The 17672-nt window shown below is 39.7% G+C and overlaps 1 protein-coding gene across 3 annotated transcripts in view; it reads right to left on the reverse strand.

Moving 5' to 3' along the window:
• The window catches only part of mctp1a (multiple C2 domains, transmembrane 1a), a 106567-nt gene that overhangs the window by 36596 nt on the left and 52299 nt on the right, over window positions 1–17672 (reverse strand). For all 3 annotated transcript variants that reach the window (XM_055161399.1, XM_055161398.1, XM_020917527.2), the window contains 6 exons: window positions 13580–13673; window positions 9101–9203; window positions 8740–8842; window positions 8113–8214; window positions 7552–7626; window positions 5775–5894 (listed from right to left, as the gene is read on the reverse strand). In XM_055161399.1, the coding sequence (XP_055017374.1) occupies window positions 5775–5894; window positions 7552–7626; window positions 8113–8214; window positions 8740–8842; window positions 9101–9203; window positions 13580–13673 (597 nt within the window). The remainder of the gene's footprint in view (window positions 1–5774; window positions 5895–7551; window positions 7627–8112; window positions 8215–8739; window positions 8843–9100; window positions 9204–13579; window positions 13674–17672) is intronic.

Consider the following 17672-nt stretch of genomic DNA (forward strand, 5'->3'; position numbering starts at 1 on the left):
CAACCAAACCAAAGCTGACCCCTCCACACTCAAAGGCCGAACCTCTTCAACTGACCCCACGCTCCCAGTACCCCTACACCCTAACCTTGTCACTCCAAACCCCAAAACCCACTCCTCTGGCTGCAAAAGAGCCCAGTGCCCTGCCTAACCTCCCTGCTCACATCTGCCAAGAACATAACCCCACGATACCTCCCATCTCATCTCCAAACAAGAAAGAAGCATCTGAGAAATTAACCTTTGTGAAAACCTTGCAATTGATTTTGGCAGGCCTCTTTAGCACAAAAAAGCAGAAGTTTGGAAATTATGTGAGAACCTTTAGGAGTAATCAGGACAATACTGCCACATGTCAACCACACAATTACTTACTTTGCATCCTCTTTTTACAAATAGCGAAAAGAAGAAAGAAATTATTAAAATTTGTAATCATATGCAATATTCATATTCATGTATCAATTTAGTAACAATAAACGAGGAATAAGGAACAAAATTCTTATATCTAGAAATGCTAATTTTGTTCAGTTTTTATTTGATAGTTTTATTTAGTTACACAAAAGCAAATTTAAGGGTCTGTTCCAATTATGTTAAGATGAATGACAACAGCAAAACAGAAAACATAATAATCATATTCACTATTATTTGTGCATGTAAGGCAAATAGGTGGAGAGGCGAGAATTGCTTTTGTTTTTTATTTTACAGTGGAAGGTTAATGTGGATATCGGGGTTCAACAGTCTATTTCAGAGAGTGTATTAGCATATAGTGAGGCAGCGGTGTCGTATCTGGCTTTCACCCACTCACAAAGTGCATCTCTTAAATTTCAGCAACCAAGAGTCAAAACAACAATTCAAGAATAAAAATAAATTATCAAAACTTTTTTTTTTTTTTCCACAGAAAACTTAAATGTCCGATGTCGTAACTTTGACCACTTTATCTACCCCATTTTGTAATAACCTAATGTTCTTGATGGCACTAAAGGTTTTGTCACTTTATGTAATTTAAATTTTATGAAATAGAGTATATTCATAAAAGTGAAAAGGATACAGTTCACTGGCAGAAGTGTGTGCCCATTTCTAGTCTGCTTTCATTGCTGCTATATTTATCCGGCTTTCTAAAGTGGTAATAATGTACAAAATGTGTCATGTGTAAAGCCGTTAAACACCAGAATTACCTAAGTAAAGTGGGTCACTGAAGTGCAAAAACATCACTCAAACAAAGGAGCTCACTTTGTTTCTCATCTATTCTCGTGGCTATTAATAACATACGTTTTCTAGCTCACACGCACATCGGCACACAACAATACCTCTTTGAAACTCATTGTAATAAAAACTGTAACCATATAGTTGTATCATACATTTTCAATTTGGTACTTTTATATATTCTTGTAATCCACTGCCATAATATTATAATTTTAAATAAAAAATCTTGTAGCCTGCGGTAGTTTAACCTGTTGTCCCCCTTCATTCCTCCACCATTTGGTTCTCGTAGCTGAGGGCCAGATTTTGACTGGCAGCTGGAGGAAGCGGACACCAGCAGTGACTGGCCCTGCCCCGTCTTGGTGCCCCCCGGGCTGAGTAATGTGGGCTCTACACTCTACAGCACCTCTCCTCTAGGGCCGCACCATCAGAGGCACCAGCTCATAGTTCACTACCCAGACGGCAGTACCTGTGCCTGGGGAGAGGGAGTGGGAAGAAACCCGCTGTGGATGTCAGTGACCACAGAGGCGAAGGGGTGAAAAAAGATACAAAAACACACCGCACCAAAAGAAAAATGGAAATCTAAATCTTATGGGGGAATGCAAGTGATTTGTAGACTGTCCGGTCCGTGGCTGTGCACATGATGGGAGAGGGGTTCAGGTATTCAGTTAATAGAATATTTAACTTAAATGTTTCTTTACAGGTTATGTATTTTTACTCTACTAAACGTGCTATTAAGAAAAAACAACAACAAAAAAAAAACAAACTATTAATCAGTCAACTGAATAAGGTTAAAATAAACTTCAATTCAACTTCAATTTGGACTTTTTAGTAAAACCTAGAGTACAACTATTCTTAAAAAAAAAAAAAAAAAAAAAAAAAAAAAAACTAAACTAAAATTCACAAAAAAAAGAAGAACAAAAAAAAGAATTTTGCATATTTTAAATCTGGTATTCTGTATCTGGAGACGGGTACAAGTGCAAAAACACACTGTTATCATTGTTCTGTTCTTTCACAGACTGAAACTAAAACAAAAGTTAAAAATAAATAAAAATGGAAGAGGAGTCAAAATGATTTATTTGGGCCCTCATTGCAGAGCGCTGGAGATATATCTTATGTTATTTATGTGAAAACACAGGGCTGGTCCGTACGGCAATGAGCCGCGGCTCTGTGGGAGGGTAATATTCAGTGCTTTGGCTTACATTAACCACTCACCAGGCTAACTTTCCTCCTGCTCTGTCTCAGTGGAGTGAAACTGAAGTTTGAATTTCAGACTTCCCCTTTATCTCCCTTACATCAATTTCAACACTGGCACTAAGTGATGCCAGATAGCAGCTAGAAGTCCTGTTAAGTTTGAGAAAAACTGTCCTGCTTGTGACTGGACCCTCCACTCATTCAGTGGTGGTAGACTGCCCCCTGCTGTTCTGTTGTAAAATAAAGAAATGTGCAGTCTCCACTTAATAGACTGAACTCTATAAACAGAAAAAGAAACGACTGAACTGTGCAGAAATAGACTATCACTGCTCATTCACCAAATGCACCTTTATATAGTAAATATAAGTGCAGAGCACCATCTCTGATGACTCAAAGTCAGAGTCAAACAGGCCTAGTGCGTTTTGTGTCTAAATCTCCAGTGATTGTGCTGACTTGGTATTCTCTTAGTCATGCTATTAGATTTTAAATCAACCATTTTGCAAATCAGGTGAGTAGTAAAATGTGAAGGTATATCTTTTCAAAGCTGTCCCTTGCTGTGGGCAAAGACGAACTCCCAACTTTAAAACTTTTAAAAGTTAGACAGAATCTTTGAAGAGGAGTCAAAGGAGCAATTTAAAGAGACCTGGAATGGTGTGTGCTCGGTGTGTGGGAGTCTCTGTACTGCGTGTGTGTATCAAACTGTGTGCCAGACATGTAAAAACACACACACCGCGACATATACACTCCAGTAGTTTTCTTCTGTACCTGTCTATGCTCTTCTCCTTTTTTATTTCAGTAGGGTGAATTTTTATCTAAATGCAAAGCAGGTGATAGGTGCTCCAGTTTCCTCTAGAAGTAGCTCCCTTGTCTGGGCTCTCTTCCTGATAAGAGTCCTACTTTGCCTGACATAAAAGAGGGCGGTATCATTTCCCCTGCCTCCTCAACAACCCCCAGCTCTCTGCCCTCGCCCTTCCCCAAGCTGCACAAAGCTGCCTCTATTTGCTCCCAATTCAGGGCCCAATTGCAGATAAAGTTACAGCAAATTTGTTTGGAGGAAGAGCTGCTGAGGCCTGCCGTCCCTGGGGCAATAACAGCCTTGTCTTGCCTTGTTGGGCCGTAGGGAGAGCTGGCAGCGGCGGGAGAACATAACCCAACAGTGTGTGGCCCACAATGGCCCCGGCTCTCTGGGAGGGACCAGGCCAGAGATAAAGAGAAAGCAGGGATGGAGGGAGAGGAGTCTGCCAGCAGGTGTAGAGAGAGGAGGATGACGCTTAACCCCGAGACAGAGAGATGAAGGCCAGCACAGGCACGTCAGCACACAAGGCAGCCGTCACACAGGACAGGAGCGAACTGCAGGCCCGTCCACTGTGCCAACGCCTGAGGCAAAGCTGCCACAGCGGCTGATTCACTGTGGGGACGGGTGGGTGACAGCAGTGTGGGTGTGAAAGAGAGAGGAGACGTGGTATCTCCTCTCACGTGCACAAACACACACACAACACACACTCATCACAGCTGGCACTAATGGGCACCGTGTACATGCGGCTGGCATCGCAACACTGGGCAGAAGGAGAGGAAGAAGTGATTTTGAGTGATTTTGTCGAGGGAGTGTTGTAAACTGACACCTTATGATAACTGCATTTTCATATGTAGCTACTCAAATGTACAAGCACCCGCATTTCTTGCCCTGCAGCTTACTTAGTGGTTCACAAGTGCATATATTTGTAAGTTTACAGGGTAAATTAGTCACAACTCCACCTCTGCAGCGACAGCCATTTTGGAAAGTTAAGTGTAACATCTGTCTAGAGAGACAGCCAGACAAGCAGTGCACGTGCACATGTGAGCAGACACACACATGCCGCTAATCACACGCAGACACAGCACACCTTGGTGAACGCACCACCTTGGCCAGATGGCCCCCCATAAAAAGCCACTTAAAGAGATGAGCGAAGTGATTAAGAGGCCTCTCAAAGTGAGGTGAAATGAGAGGGGGATGAAGAAATGGAAGTGGAAGCAGGGAGGAAGTACCTGTGTGTGGAGGAGAGGCCCTAAATACTGCCATGCTTTTAGCTAAGTGCATATTTTTATACAATAACACACTCCCAAAAGAGCACGGGGGAGGAAGCACAATGACACCTACATTTCAGACTTTTTAAAAAACTGTAAAACACCATGTCCTTGGCCTAGATCCATCATTTATCATCATATGAATACTGTGAATATAAGTAAGCACAATGAGAAAATGAATAGTGGGCCCGGTGTATTTAAACCGCTTGAAGATTGTGATGACAATCAGAGGTTACATTATCAAATGTCTCTCTTTTCAAACTGCAGAATGCCAATTCCAATGAACTCATTTCATTTAATTTCATATAATGAATGTCCGAGTGTGTGAAAGTGCATAATAAATAGGCCAACAATCCTTTTCTTTTGTCTTCTCTGGCCCATGTTTTGAGTTACCAATGCACCCCGCTTTAGCATTTATAAAATGCATGTACAGTGATGGAGCTGGTGCCAAATGCCTCTAATGTTTTATATGTGCTATTGGGTGTCATTGGTGTAAAGGGCTGGGGTGACGTGGGTCCGCCTGTCCTGTTACTACTTAAGTCCAAAACGTTGCTGCAAACGGGATTAAATGGCCACTCTGTCATTCTAGGGTAAGGAGCGCACATGGAGCCCATCACCTCCCATTCTGCCATGTCTTTTACTGATGCTTCTGTGCTCCAATTACTGCTCACCTTTTAATACCACACACTTGACAGGTAGAAGAGGGAGATGGGGGAGACGAAGAGAAGCATGATGGGAAAGAGTGCGATTCTAGCTGCTCATGTCACGTGAATAGCTTGTCACATTTAACTAGACTTTTTTTATATATACCAATGTCTCTGGACCTCAGCTACACTTGCGTTTATCCCGAAAACCAACTGTCCACACACCAAAAGCAACAACAGATTTCTATACATCTGCCTTGTGCACACTCATTTTAAAGCCAAAAAAGTGATCTATGTCTGTTGAGTGGGCACAGTGCGGAAAGACAAAGAAATATTACATACTTCTCTTGAGATATACATACATAGAACAATTATTTAAACATTCTACATTTTTAATAGAAATTAAGACAATTTATTCTTAATAATTTGATATTTGATTTAAATATATTCAGGCATAAGTAGAACTAACTATACTACACTAATCATCAGAGAATTGGTCCTAATATATGTTAAAAAGTTTTACCACAAAACCACAATATATTCTTCTACTATAGATAATGTAATTAGCATAGTAAAACATAATAGTTTCAGTATAACAGTATTTCCTAGTCTTAACACTGCACTTCACAAGTGTTGTTAATTTTCATATTTAATTAAAAACAAATAACTGCAGATATTTACCACAAATGCACAGATGCTTCTCTGTGGACATTCCCATTCAAAACAGCTGTTGATGTAGCAGCCTGTGTTGATGAGGAACATGATGCAGCGGCGGACTCGGTTGAAGTTCTGCAACAGGAGCTGAAGAGGGACAAACAAGAACTTATTAAGAAATTATTTATGATAAAGCAAACACACACCCAGCCAGTTACTGTAGCAAATATAAATCCACGAGAATTGTTAGTTCAAAAGTCTATTCAATTTGTAGCTTTGGCCTCTCATTGACTTCAACATGAAAAGTCAAATTTCAGGGGCAGGCAAAAGTCTTTCCTCATTACAAAAGCTATGGCTTAAGAATGCAAATATTATCCAAGAAAATATCTACTCAAAGCATGACTACAGCTGACTCACAACTATGCTTCTTTAAGTCTAGTCTCTAAGTAATAAAGTTAAGCACAATCACAACAGTTTCTTAGACAGTCACAGGATTGTGCTCCCTGAGGGCTCTCTAGGCACTTGGCCAGAGATGAGAGAGAACTGGCTAACTGCTGTCCTCCCTCTGGGCTGCCTACCATTCAGGGAATAGCAGCACAGAACGCCAACCGCCCAATCAGGTCAACACCAGGAAAAAGCGCTCCCACCGGACCCACTGTCTCTGCATATCGTTCCTCACCATTTCTAGGCCATTATTTTACTTTCTGGAAGACTGGGCCTTTGAATCCACAGTCTGAACAGTGCAGGTGCAGGTTTCTAGGAGCACTGTTCAACTGGTCTCACAGTTGTGTAAGATGAGAGAAGGATGACACCTGTTTGTAATGTTGATGAGCTTTTTATGCCAAACTCACAGTGATCGTACAATGTCCTGCTGAGGACACAGGAACCCTGAGGTCTGCAACACTATGAAACATCCATTTCTATTTGTCAGTCCTGTACTCTGTTTGGCTCATTATAGCAGTAAGTACGGTAATAAATATGAACATATTCCCTATAGCTGAACTAAAAGAGGAAAGGTCGTTTATTAATTCAAGTCATAATTAAAACAAAATGGCTGGTGTTTTGCAGGCAGCAGATGAGAATGCCGCACAGTGAGTAAAAAGCAACAGCGGGAGCTGCTTGACAAAAGTAGCTCTCACGGGACAATCCCTCCAAAGCAGTGGTGACATCATCATTGGAAGACGCTGCCCAGGGTCATCTCTGTGAGTCAGAGGTGAAATGAAGACGAAAAAAGGAGTGCACACAGGAGAGGACCGGGCAGTGCTCTGAAACAGAGGGACCGAGAGGGCAGGAGGAACAGGGAAAGGGTACGATTGTGGGCCTGACAAAGAGGTGGTATGGGACCCGCTCGGCTATGCATGCTGTAGCTGTGACTGCTGTGCCCAAACGGTCACTTATATGACATGTGTGATGTGGGCCAGCCCCTGCTATTCAGCCTTTGTGGTGCCGCCACACTGAGCGGCGTGACAATGAACTGCAAAGCAGCAGTGGCAAAGAGGGCCAACTATAAGGATGGCCAATCTACTTATGCACCCCAGAGCTGACAGCTTGACATTTCTATTCACCGCTCAGAGGATGTAGGGGGGGCGAGATGAGAGAAAGCAGAACACAGAGAAAAAAATTAAATGCTGTTTTTTCTTCAATCACCCTGTTGTATCTTGCCCACACAGTTGTTGTGCATTACAACATGCCACTCTCCGGGCGTGTTGCTTTTGGTTTTGACAGTAGTAGAATTGGGGCTACAGTGGTAGACAGCAGTAAAAATAAGGTAGAGCTGTAGTACATAAGCAGTAGGTGGAAGTACCTGCTTGGACACTCTGGGTTCATCCTCAATGTATTTCTGCTCAATGGGGATCAGCGTTCGGAGGCCAGCCTTCACCTGGTGAAGCAGCGAGGACTCATAATCAACAACAGATGGTAAGAAAAAACATATCATGAACTTATCAGAGGCACATATCAAGCAAAGGGATATGAAGCAATTTCTCGAGGAAGATTGTGTTTTTTTAAACAAAATATTCTAAGAAAGCATTAACATAGCAGTTTGCAGGCATGTATTAGAGGATGATGAGCAGCACTGAAAGCTGCAAGATGGCCGCTATAGGACACACACAGTGATGGTGATTGTGTGAACAAAGGCTGCTGAGAGGGAGTCTTCGATAATTAAAGCCAAAATCAGGACAAGGGACAGGGGACGAGGGATGAGATGGAGCTGGAGAGGGAGGAGGGACAAACAGAATAAAGACAACAGTAGCATGGGGAGAGGTGCAGCACCGATGGGGGTGCTTTGCTGGAGAGAGAATGAGAAAGATAATGGGAGTAGGGGCAAAAAAAGTCAGTGAATCAAAAAAAGCAGAAAAGGACTTACAGCATTAAAAATCACGTCTATTTCGAGAAAGATGACCCCTTTTGTTGGCCCTGTCAGCTCCTTGCTTTTCAAGGCGTAGGCTTTGCGTTCTCCATTTTGGATCTGTGGGAGAGGGACATGACAGGCGTCTGTCTGGCAATACCCGGCTGAATCGGCTCCCCAGGCCACCTTTGAACCCCAGCTGCTGCCGCTGACAGGGAACCCAAAACAACTGTGGCAACTCTGACAAGTACCTGTTCATTACCCAGAGCAGCTCAGCTCTGTCAAACAGAAATTAACTATCCTGGGGAATCACACTGTAGTGCAGAGCACACATATACTGTAGTAGACACACAGAGCGCTTCAGATACCAAAAACACACAGCGTCTTTTCTCTCCAAATGGCAGCATTCTCTCCCTCAATCAGTGTCATTTCTACATCCGCTCTTATCCACCTCACACCCTTTTTTCTTTACTATCACAAGCACTTTTACTTTCCTGACATTTCTTTTGTGAAACAGCCTTCTGTGTAGTTGCAGAAAATAACCTGAGCCCACTATGTGTTATCATTCTTTCTTCTGCTCTTTATGGAGTTGATGTTATTCCCAGGAGTAAAGGATAATCCACACAAACACTGTTTCTGACTCACATTGAGTAAAGGAATTGCCACTTTTCCCAGGAAGTCTGCACTTCTGTCGCGGTCCTCGTCGTAGACTGTGACCTCCAGAACTGAGTGGATGTCCTTCACATTACTGAGCCACAGAGACACCACCAGGGAAATAAGATGTCAGATATTTAACAAGAATGTGAGAACTACATACATCAAGTACTTCAAATGTTACCAGAATAAAGAAGCCATTAAATATGATCGTCGTAATTATTAAAAAAAAACAAAAAACTTATTTTTGTTCTCTGTTACAAAATTTGGTTTATAAAAATACATTGTGACTGTAGTTTTTTTTGTTTTAAATTTGGAAAAGAACAGAAGGAAAAAAAAAAAAAAAACTCACAAAGTGAAAACCTTGTTCCATTCAGGGTTGAGGTTTTTGTAGACCGTGTGTGTCTGTAGCCGATCATTACTCAGCTCCACCACACAGAAAGGATCACTTTTACCTGCAAAAAAAAATAAAAATCCATTAATTTAACAAAGTAATTAACATTTATATCAAAAACACAACTGCTAATAAATTATAAATACCTAAATACTAATAAAATATAAATACTACAGTAAAAAAAAAATTTGAATTCAATGATAAAAAATAATAATAATATTAATAATAATTTTACTAGACTAGATAGTAGATTATGTTCTGTAGACTAATGCATTATTATGTGTAAAATGAGTGCGCACAGTCTGACCTCCTGAGGATACAATATACGGAATTCCTATCTATAGATATACTTTCTATTTGTTTACTAAGATCTCACAGTTGAGTTTGTTTGTACATGAAGTAAAAGTGACTCCCCACACTTGCCAGCCCGCCTCTTTTCCTAACGCCTCCAAACAACAGAAGTATTAATTCCAGCTTTGATCATGATTTCTTATTAAAGCATTTGGGAGCTGTTGGGCTGTTTGTTCCTGCTTATTACTTGAAAAGGCTAGGTCAGGAAGTTGTGAAGAAAATATGTCCCAGGGAAATTATTTGAAAATATTGAAAAATTACTGAAGCATAAAAAAACTGGAAGACGTGAAGCTCGGTTTGTGTGTATGCGTGTGTGTCATAGATTGGTGTGGTTTTCTGTAAATGTTGTGACAAGGCCAGGACATTTAGTGGGTCTGCAAAGTAAATGTCAGGGTGATCAATGCTGAGCTGTAGGTGTTGCTTTTCATATGTTTGTGCTGGTTTATTGATGTGGGGGCTTCAAGTGGAAATTGACAGCTGTGACTCTTGGTATGAAATCGACAACAAAAATTAAATACAGCAAGCATTTCTTTAAATGTAATATTAGTGATTATTGTGTATAGACAAAAATCTGCTTATATTTAGTAAATTAGCATATATATGTAAAATAATAATGAATTGTACTACAGAATTAAATAAACTTCATTACAGCACCATGTAGACATTTTTGAATGTAAAATATTCATATACATTGAAAGTAGTGTGTCACAATACCAATTTAAAATCACATAAGGTAAATTAAAAAAAAATATATATATATAAAAGCATACTTTTCAACACAATTTCATAGTTTCTTTAATGTAATAATGTGCTCTTCTATTACTTCTGATGTAGACTAAGACCATTCTCAAAATTTCAAGAGAGGTCCAACTTTATGTATTTTTTAGTATTTATACCTGCTCAAATGAACACTGTTTTGATTTCTTTTACAACTATAAGTGAAACTGACTTTGTTCACCTAATGCATTACACAATAATAGAAAAATATAAATGGCCCTTGTCAATATTCTCTGTAACTTTATGTGGACAGTACTATTTATTTCTCTAGAAAATTTTATTTTTCTGCCCATTATCCGTTGTCGCGTCATGTGTGCGTTCTTGTGTGTGTCACTGGCAGGAACAATATCTCGGCAAGAGCCACATAAGAGCCCTCACCACATGAACACCATATATTAACAGCGCCGGCCAACAGTGGGTCAGGCTCAAGGTGAGGGCGCGACAGGCGGACAGACAAACAGACAGGAGCGCGGGCGAGAAGGGGTCACAGGCGCGCTGAAAAGAGAGCCCCATCTCCCTACCATTCACACAGCCCCTCTCCTCCTCCTCGATGCCTCTAATTCAAGTGTTTTTGTGGAGTAGGTCCTCTCAGGCCTGGAGTAGGATAACTGAAAATAGTCTCTAAAACCAACAATCCCCTTTGTTTGTCAGCTCTTGTGCCTCTGAGTGGCGACTGGACTGTTGGAGAATTTCAATGGTGACACACATTCACAGTATCGAAAGAAAGTAGTGAGGAGATTTTTTTTTAAATCTGTAAAAAAGTGAGTAATAATTAGAAAAGTATTAGTAACTAAAAGGACAGACATTTGTGCTCTTTTGTAATGGGAAAAAAACTTTAAATCTGTAATTTTAGTGACCCAAACTAAAATAAAGTCACAAAAAGTATTTGTTATACTTACATAAAGGCATACAGTTCAATGTTTAAATGTGTTTATCCAGAAAAGCACACTATAAAACAAAAACTGAATTAAAAATTTTTTCCACATTATATCTTCTTCGTAAAATTATATTATTTTATTTGAAAGTTGTGTTTGATTTCATAAGGGGTCAAGCAGCATAAACTACTTTGCTATGTATGCTACACCTCATAAGGTGGGGATCCTGAAGCACATATCACACCATGAAATAAGTATTACACCTGTCATTCACAATTTAAATTGCGAATAATATGATTAAACAGAACCATGCATTTTTCAGATTCACTAAGTCTAAAACCACCTCCAAGGCAATTATGGCAAAGCGCACCTCCTCATCTCACTTGCATCATAGTCATACTTATGCTTAAGGCGTGGTGAAATGGCTTTGCCGCTTTTCGGAGTAAAAGGCTGTGCCACAGTACCCAGAGGGTCCGGGCACAGGGGGCGGGCTCTACTTGGACATTACCTGGACCATCTCTGAGTGGCACTCAAACAGGAGCGTGTAATTGGTTAAGACAGCGCCTCTAGTGCTAGCGGCCAATAAGGTGAAAGTTCAACACTAACAACTGTGCACCTCCACCGAATCATTAAAAAACTGAATATTACATAGAAAAGTGGGGAGTGGGTAGAAATTCATTTCCATATCATATATTGGATGACTGGATTTAAATTTAATCAGAGATGATTGGCGGTAACAGGGTAATTGTATGGAGCCTTGCATCTTTATATTTATGTGTTTTAAACAGCATACAGTACCAGATGAAAAAGTATAAGGCTGAAAACTACACTGCTAAGTAGATGTTATGCTTCACTTTGTACTAGATCACATATCAAACATATATTTTTGGTTGTATTAAAATACTAGAATGACTTCTGTACATAATTCAAATGTATTTAAATAGATCTGCCTTATTGAACACTATATAACTATATAACTATATGCTGTATGAAATAATGTTTTCATGAGGACTTTTGGAAATCAAGTATTTTCATAGATCTTTATGTTACATGTAAGTGCTACACTACATATAACTTACATATTTCTATGTTTTTTATGTAAATTGCAAGACGACACAACTATAAACAAATATCCTTCATAGTCTATTTGGATGAAGGTAATAAAATCAAGGATTGCTCCAAATCTTTTGGAAAGCATACCTAATGCTTAAGAGGGATAAGCTACAGTATTTGCCCTATGTCACACCGGTTACATTAAACCAAATTTGCTTTAATTCATAATTGCTATGAGCCAACAGAATAAGTAATTGTGAACTCATAGTCGGGTCATGATAGAGCAAATGAAAGCCAAACAAATTGCCAATAGACGTTCCACATTTGTACAGTTTTACTCCTTTGACAGATGCGCTGCGCTCAGACTAAATGATGAGGTCCACGGCGAGGTCAGCGAGCACATTTCTGCTCCGAGTGAAATACAAGAGGCAAAGAGCCATTTAGGCCTGCACTCCCGGCTGCTCAGGTCGCCCAATGCAATAACCCAAATCAAGCAGCTCCACTCTGCTGCTAATGGGGCTGTGCAAAGAAAGAGGGAATCTCACAGCAGCACACTCTCAGGGAGGACACACAAGCTCAGTCTCATTCAGCTGGATAATACAGAGTGAAAAAGTAGGCCTGTCCACTGCAGACCTAATTAAAAGTAAGAATTAATGGAGAAGGGAGGATTCACAGAGAGCAAGCAGAGAGAGGAGAGGTGTGGCTGTGTGTGTGAGGGGTGTGTGGGGGGGTGGGTTGTTGGTCCAAATGTCTTGCTTTTTGTCAATTATTCAAATGACTATTCGTGCATCACTGTTGAAACAAATACATCAAATAATTTAAGACTTTAGGGTCTTGTTTACAGGTAAAATCATTCTTTTAATATCACTGTAACACAGTATTTACTCTTAATACCATGTACCTGCTCAAGTATGTGACCTGGCACTACTACTTAGTAATCATATGGTATGAGTGACATGTACTGTAAAAAAGTGTGACCTAGAACACATTTAAATTGTTTAATAATGAAAGCTAATTTTAGATTGTTCTCATAATATGGCTAATACTACCACTATGGTTGTCACAATCTCTACTTCTACTACTCCACTAATGTCATACTTACAAACTACACAACAAACTAGCATTACTAATAGAAATATACTTATTACTACTGTTATACTTTTGCATACTAGAGCAGCATCACTCCATAAAAGAGGCAAAATAAACAACTGAAAACATATACTATTCAGTATAAAATACACAAATAGCCAACATATTGTTGAAAATGTTCAAAAATAACTTTAATGTTAATCTACTTCATATACTCGAAAAAATAGCTTACTTGAATATCAGTATGTTTATTATAATTGCAGTGGATACCAGCTTAAGTACTGTCACTTACCAGTCACGTCTGCGGCCATCAGCCCCTCTGCCCGGATGACTTTCACCTGCACCACGCCGACATCTTTCAGGTTGTGAAGCGATCTCCACAGGCTCTGAGACAGAGGTCAAAGGTCAAAGAGCGTTGCAAATTAGCACAGAGGAGAAAGGCGGGTCAATAGGCTGACATTTTAGCGCCAGAGAAAAGGGTAGAATATGTCCTTTAACAGCACCTATTTGAAAATGTACAGCTGGCATTTACAGTCACGCGGAATCTAATTTCACTGAATAGCACAGATGGCTCCTTGAAATATATTTTGTAACTTTTTAATGAAATTGGACTTAAGTGATAAAGACGGTGTCAGGTGCAACAGTAAATTGAGAAAGGTCAAATATAATACAATGTAAATGGAAGCAGAACAAATATGAATCACATTAGACAAGTTCAGCATCACGACTTCTAACTTTTAATTTAAGATTTCAAAAATTCAGTCACAGTTGTGTCCTTCTTTTTTAAAAAACATTAATCTACCACTCCGATCAATTCAAATCACTGAAGGCTTCAAGGGGATGTCAGTCTGTTCTTTTTGGCACACACTGCATATCTTTATTCAAAGTGCTGGCTGCTGATTTTTTCTTTTTTTTTTTTTTTTTTTTTTCCTTTTTACCACAAAAATTGATTTCTTACATTGTGCATTTGAAATGTTAAGGGCTATAAAATTATTGCTTTCATAGAATATAATGGTATAGAGGATACAAAAATAAATGATTAAAAGTCATTAATATGCACAGGTATAGCATGTTGATAACTTGAAGTGCTTTTAAGTGAAATTTCTAATTATAATTTGCATTCATGTGATTATTAGTTTGCCTGAAGCATGTTGATAGGTCTTAGATAATGTTGTGTAATATATTTCTAGATGTAAACACGCTTTATATGCTATTGTGTTGTGTGCTCTATATGAATGCCATATTAGCAAATGTATAGTAATGAAATTTTAATGAATGAGTATTTTCTAATTAACAATCATGATAATTAAATAAGCAGAAATAACCAAGCACCCTTATCATATCTGAAGCTATAGAGTTGCTTCTTAGATTTGATCAACAAAATGAGATGCATAGAATAAAACAGCTTGGGTATAAACATTGAAATTAAGTAGCAGAAGAGTGCATGTGTTTAAAACTAAATGAAAAAGCACTTCACTTCACTATATTTCAGTATTTTTTGGCAATAGCCCCTCCATCCCCACCGGAGTAATTATAATTTAAATTTGAGAGTCAGGGCCGGGCTACAGACTTAATTCATTATTACTAACTCTGTCAGAGTCTTGCCTGTTTCCAGCGATATCATTGTCCAAAAGCCTTCTAAAGCAGATGAGAAGGGAGGGAGAGAGAGAGGGAGACAGATAGAGAGGGAGGGGGAGAGAGACTAAGAAAAAGAGAGAAACAGGAAGATGCAAAGGAGAGAGGGAACAAGTGTGATCTTTTCTGTAGATTCAGCTGCAGAGTCAGAGAAAGGCCAATGGATTAAAGTGTTGCACGCTCCTCATAAAACAAGAACTACTACTTACAGCTACGTTAACTTCACACTTTGCTAAAAGAGGTCTAACTATTCCACAGTGATCTGATTTGGTACTCATGCTAGTTTACATGTGTTTACAGGCTTGAAAAGAGCAAAAGATCTTTGTGAATTTACCACTTTACAAGCTCAATATGGGTTTTAGTGTAATGTAAAAGTAATGCCATGTCCATAGCAATTAACAATTCATTAAAAAAAAAAATCTTTTGAATGACGAAAAGTACACAAAATGACACCAATAAATACAAAGCTGAAACCAGTGAAAGTGATATGTTGATATTTTGAATTAGACTTTCCCTCTGACATTAACCAAGCAAAATTACAAGATGCAAGATTACACATAAATCATCTCTCTAAACAATTATAATAGAGCAATATATTAAATTCATATGTTTAAAATTAATCTTTGCACAAACCCATCCTCCACCCATACCTTCCTTTCATATCCTATCATACATATATACTATAGTCTCCCTAAGGGGCCATTTAATGCTCATCCTCAACACACGATTAGCAAGACCCATCCTCCACGAGTTTAATAAAGTCCCTATCAGAATCACAGAACGTGGTGGATTGAGAAGACAGAGAGGTAGAGAAGAGGCAGGAGACCAATCACCCGTTCCCTCAAGCAACCAGCAGGCCTTGTACCAGGTAAAGACTGCAGCACATGAAAGGAAGGAGTGAGGAGCTGATGAGAGAAGAGTGAAGAGAGGAGGGGAAGACGGACTTGGTGTTCACAAAATCCTCCCCCGTCCGGCGTGTGATTGACGTTCTGTCAGTGTGACGTCTGCCTCTCTGTCACATGCCACAGACACACACACACACACACACATGCACACACAAATGAATCAGCTCTGCCATGGGCTCATGACTAGCTGTCATTTTTGCATCGTGTCACCTTTCATCAGCACAGAAAAAAACATCACACTCGGACACACAAAGACAAACACATGGATTCTGAGCCACAAACAATCAGATCAGAATATTTAACCAACTGCCTCTAAGAACCTCAGCTTCCGCTAAATCAAATTCAAATCATGAGATCAAGTGTCAAAAGCAAATTTATTTCTTTTGCTACGTACTACTAATTCCTGCATAAGTAGTTGTTTTTACACTAGACTAGAACAATGCAGAGTAAGCATAGGTGTGTGGGCGTTGAAGTGCCACCACTCCAGCAGAGGTCACTGTGTCCTCCTCTGCTCATGTGCCCATCTTAGGACCACCTCAGGTCCATTAAGAGGCATTAGTGTGTGTGCTCTTTGGCCATCATAATGCATAAATCTCCCTTTGCCGTGTTCCTCTGGCCCCCTCTACTTCAGAGGAGCAGTAATTAGTGATGAAGGAAAGGTTACACTGGGTGCTAATAGATCTAAGACAGACGCCAAGTGAGTGGACGGCACACAATTGCCTCCTTCTGCAAGAGGAGCTAAAATAAAAAAAATAAATAAATAAAAATTGTTCTTTCAGATTGTTCCAACAGGCAACATATTGAAAGAGCTGTAGTAACCTACTTGATAACAAAATTCATTTAAATAAGCATCTTCAAGGGGATAACTTATTATTTCACCCCGCAAAATTCTATTGACCTGGTGATAGTAACAATATTATTGGTTACATGTTTTTAAAGGAAAAAACAAATTCTGACAATCATTAAGTAACCTCTTTAGTACAAAATACTGAGCATGACCTGAACAATAACTTCTCCTACTTAAGTTTGAACTGACTTACCCGTTGAAATTGATGATTTTTCTAAAATAATGACGACACAGCCATAATTTTAATGCTACCCTTTCCTATCGTAATTTTATGAAAGAGCTACAAGAGGAAGTGTTATTGGCTGTCAACCACAGAAGTGGTTTCTTTGTATAAAGGTTAGTTGCACAGCTGACTTTTAAGTGACGGCTTGTATCAGTCAAATGCTTATTTGCTTAGAACTCTCACACTATTATGTTCAAAAAGAGCCACTTGGAGTTATCGGTGCTCTATAAAGGTTCATCTTTAATAAATTCTTCACCTGACGGTGGGCAAATGTACTATTTTAATCTGTAGAAAGCATTCAAATTATACCCTTGCTCTGCCCCTTCATCTGCAACCCCCACCTCCCTCTAAAGTCTATCGTGCTCAGCGAGGGCCACAGTGTTGACAGACAAAGAGCCCGGGCGTCCAGAAGAGTGGCACAGAAATGGGCTGTGCAGGTAGTCGAAGGAAAGGAAAATGTCTTGCCTTTAGCCGAGCAGAAAAACGGGGTCTGGGCGAGTTGTGAGAGAGGTGAAATAGCTTTTTCTTTTCATTTTACACGCCTTCCCTTCCTGCTTCAACCCTCACCCCTTACCTCTCGGCCTCTATTACACACATACACTGGTGCACACACACACTTGTGCATACACACGCATACACCATAGAGCTCCTCTTCTGTCGTTTATAGAGGCATGCTTGTGTCAGTCCTAGAGCTCCCCCTTCTGATGAAGACTAGTCTCTGCAGTGTGGGATTTTGGTTGGTATGCAAGTGGCCATTAGGATACGGTAAGGGTAC

This window comes from Boleophthalmus pectinirostris, unplaced genomic scaffold, assembly GCF_026225935.1.
Source record: "Boleophthalmus pectinirostris isolate CB_2022bp ecotype Guang Dong unplaced genomic scaffold, ASM2622593v1 HiC_scaffold_4, whole genome shotgun sequence".
NCBI lineage: Eukaryota > Metazoa > Chordata > Actinopteri > Gobiiformes > Gobiidae > Boleophthalmus > Boleophthalmus pectinirostris.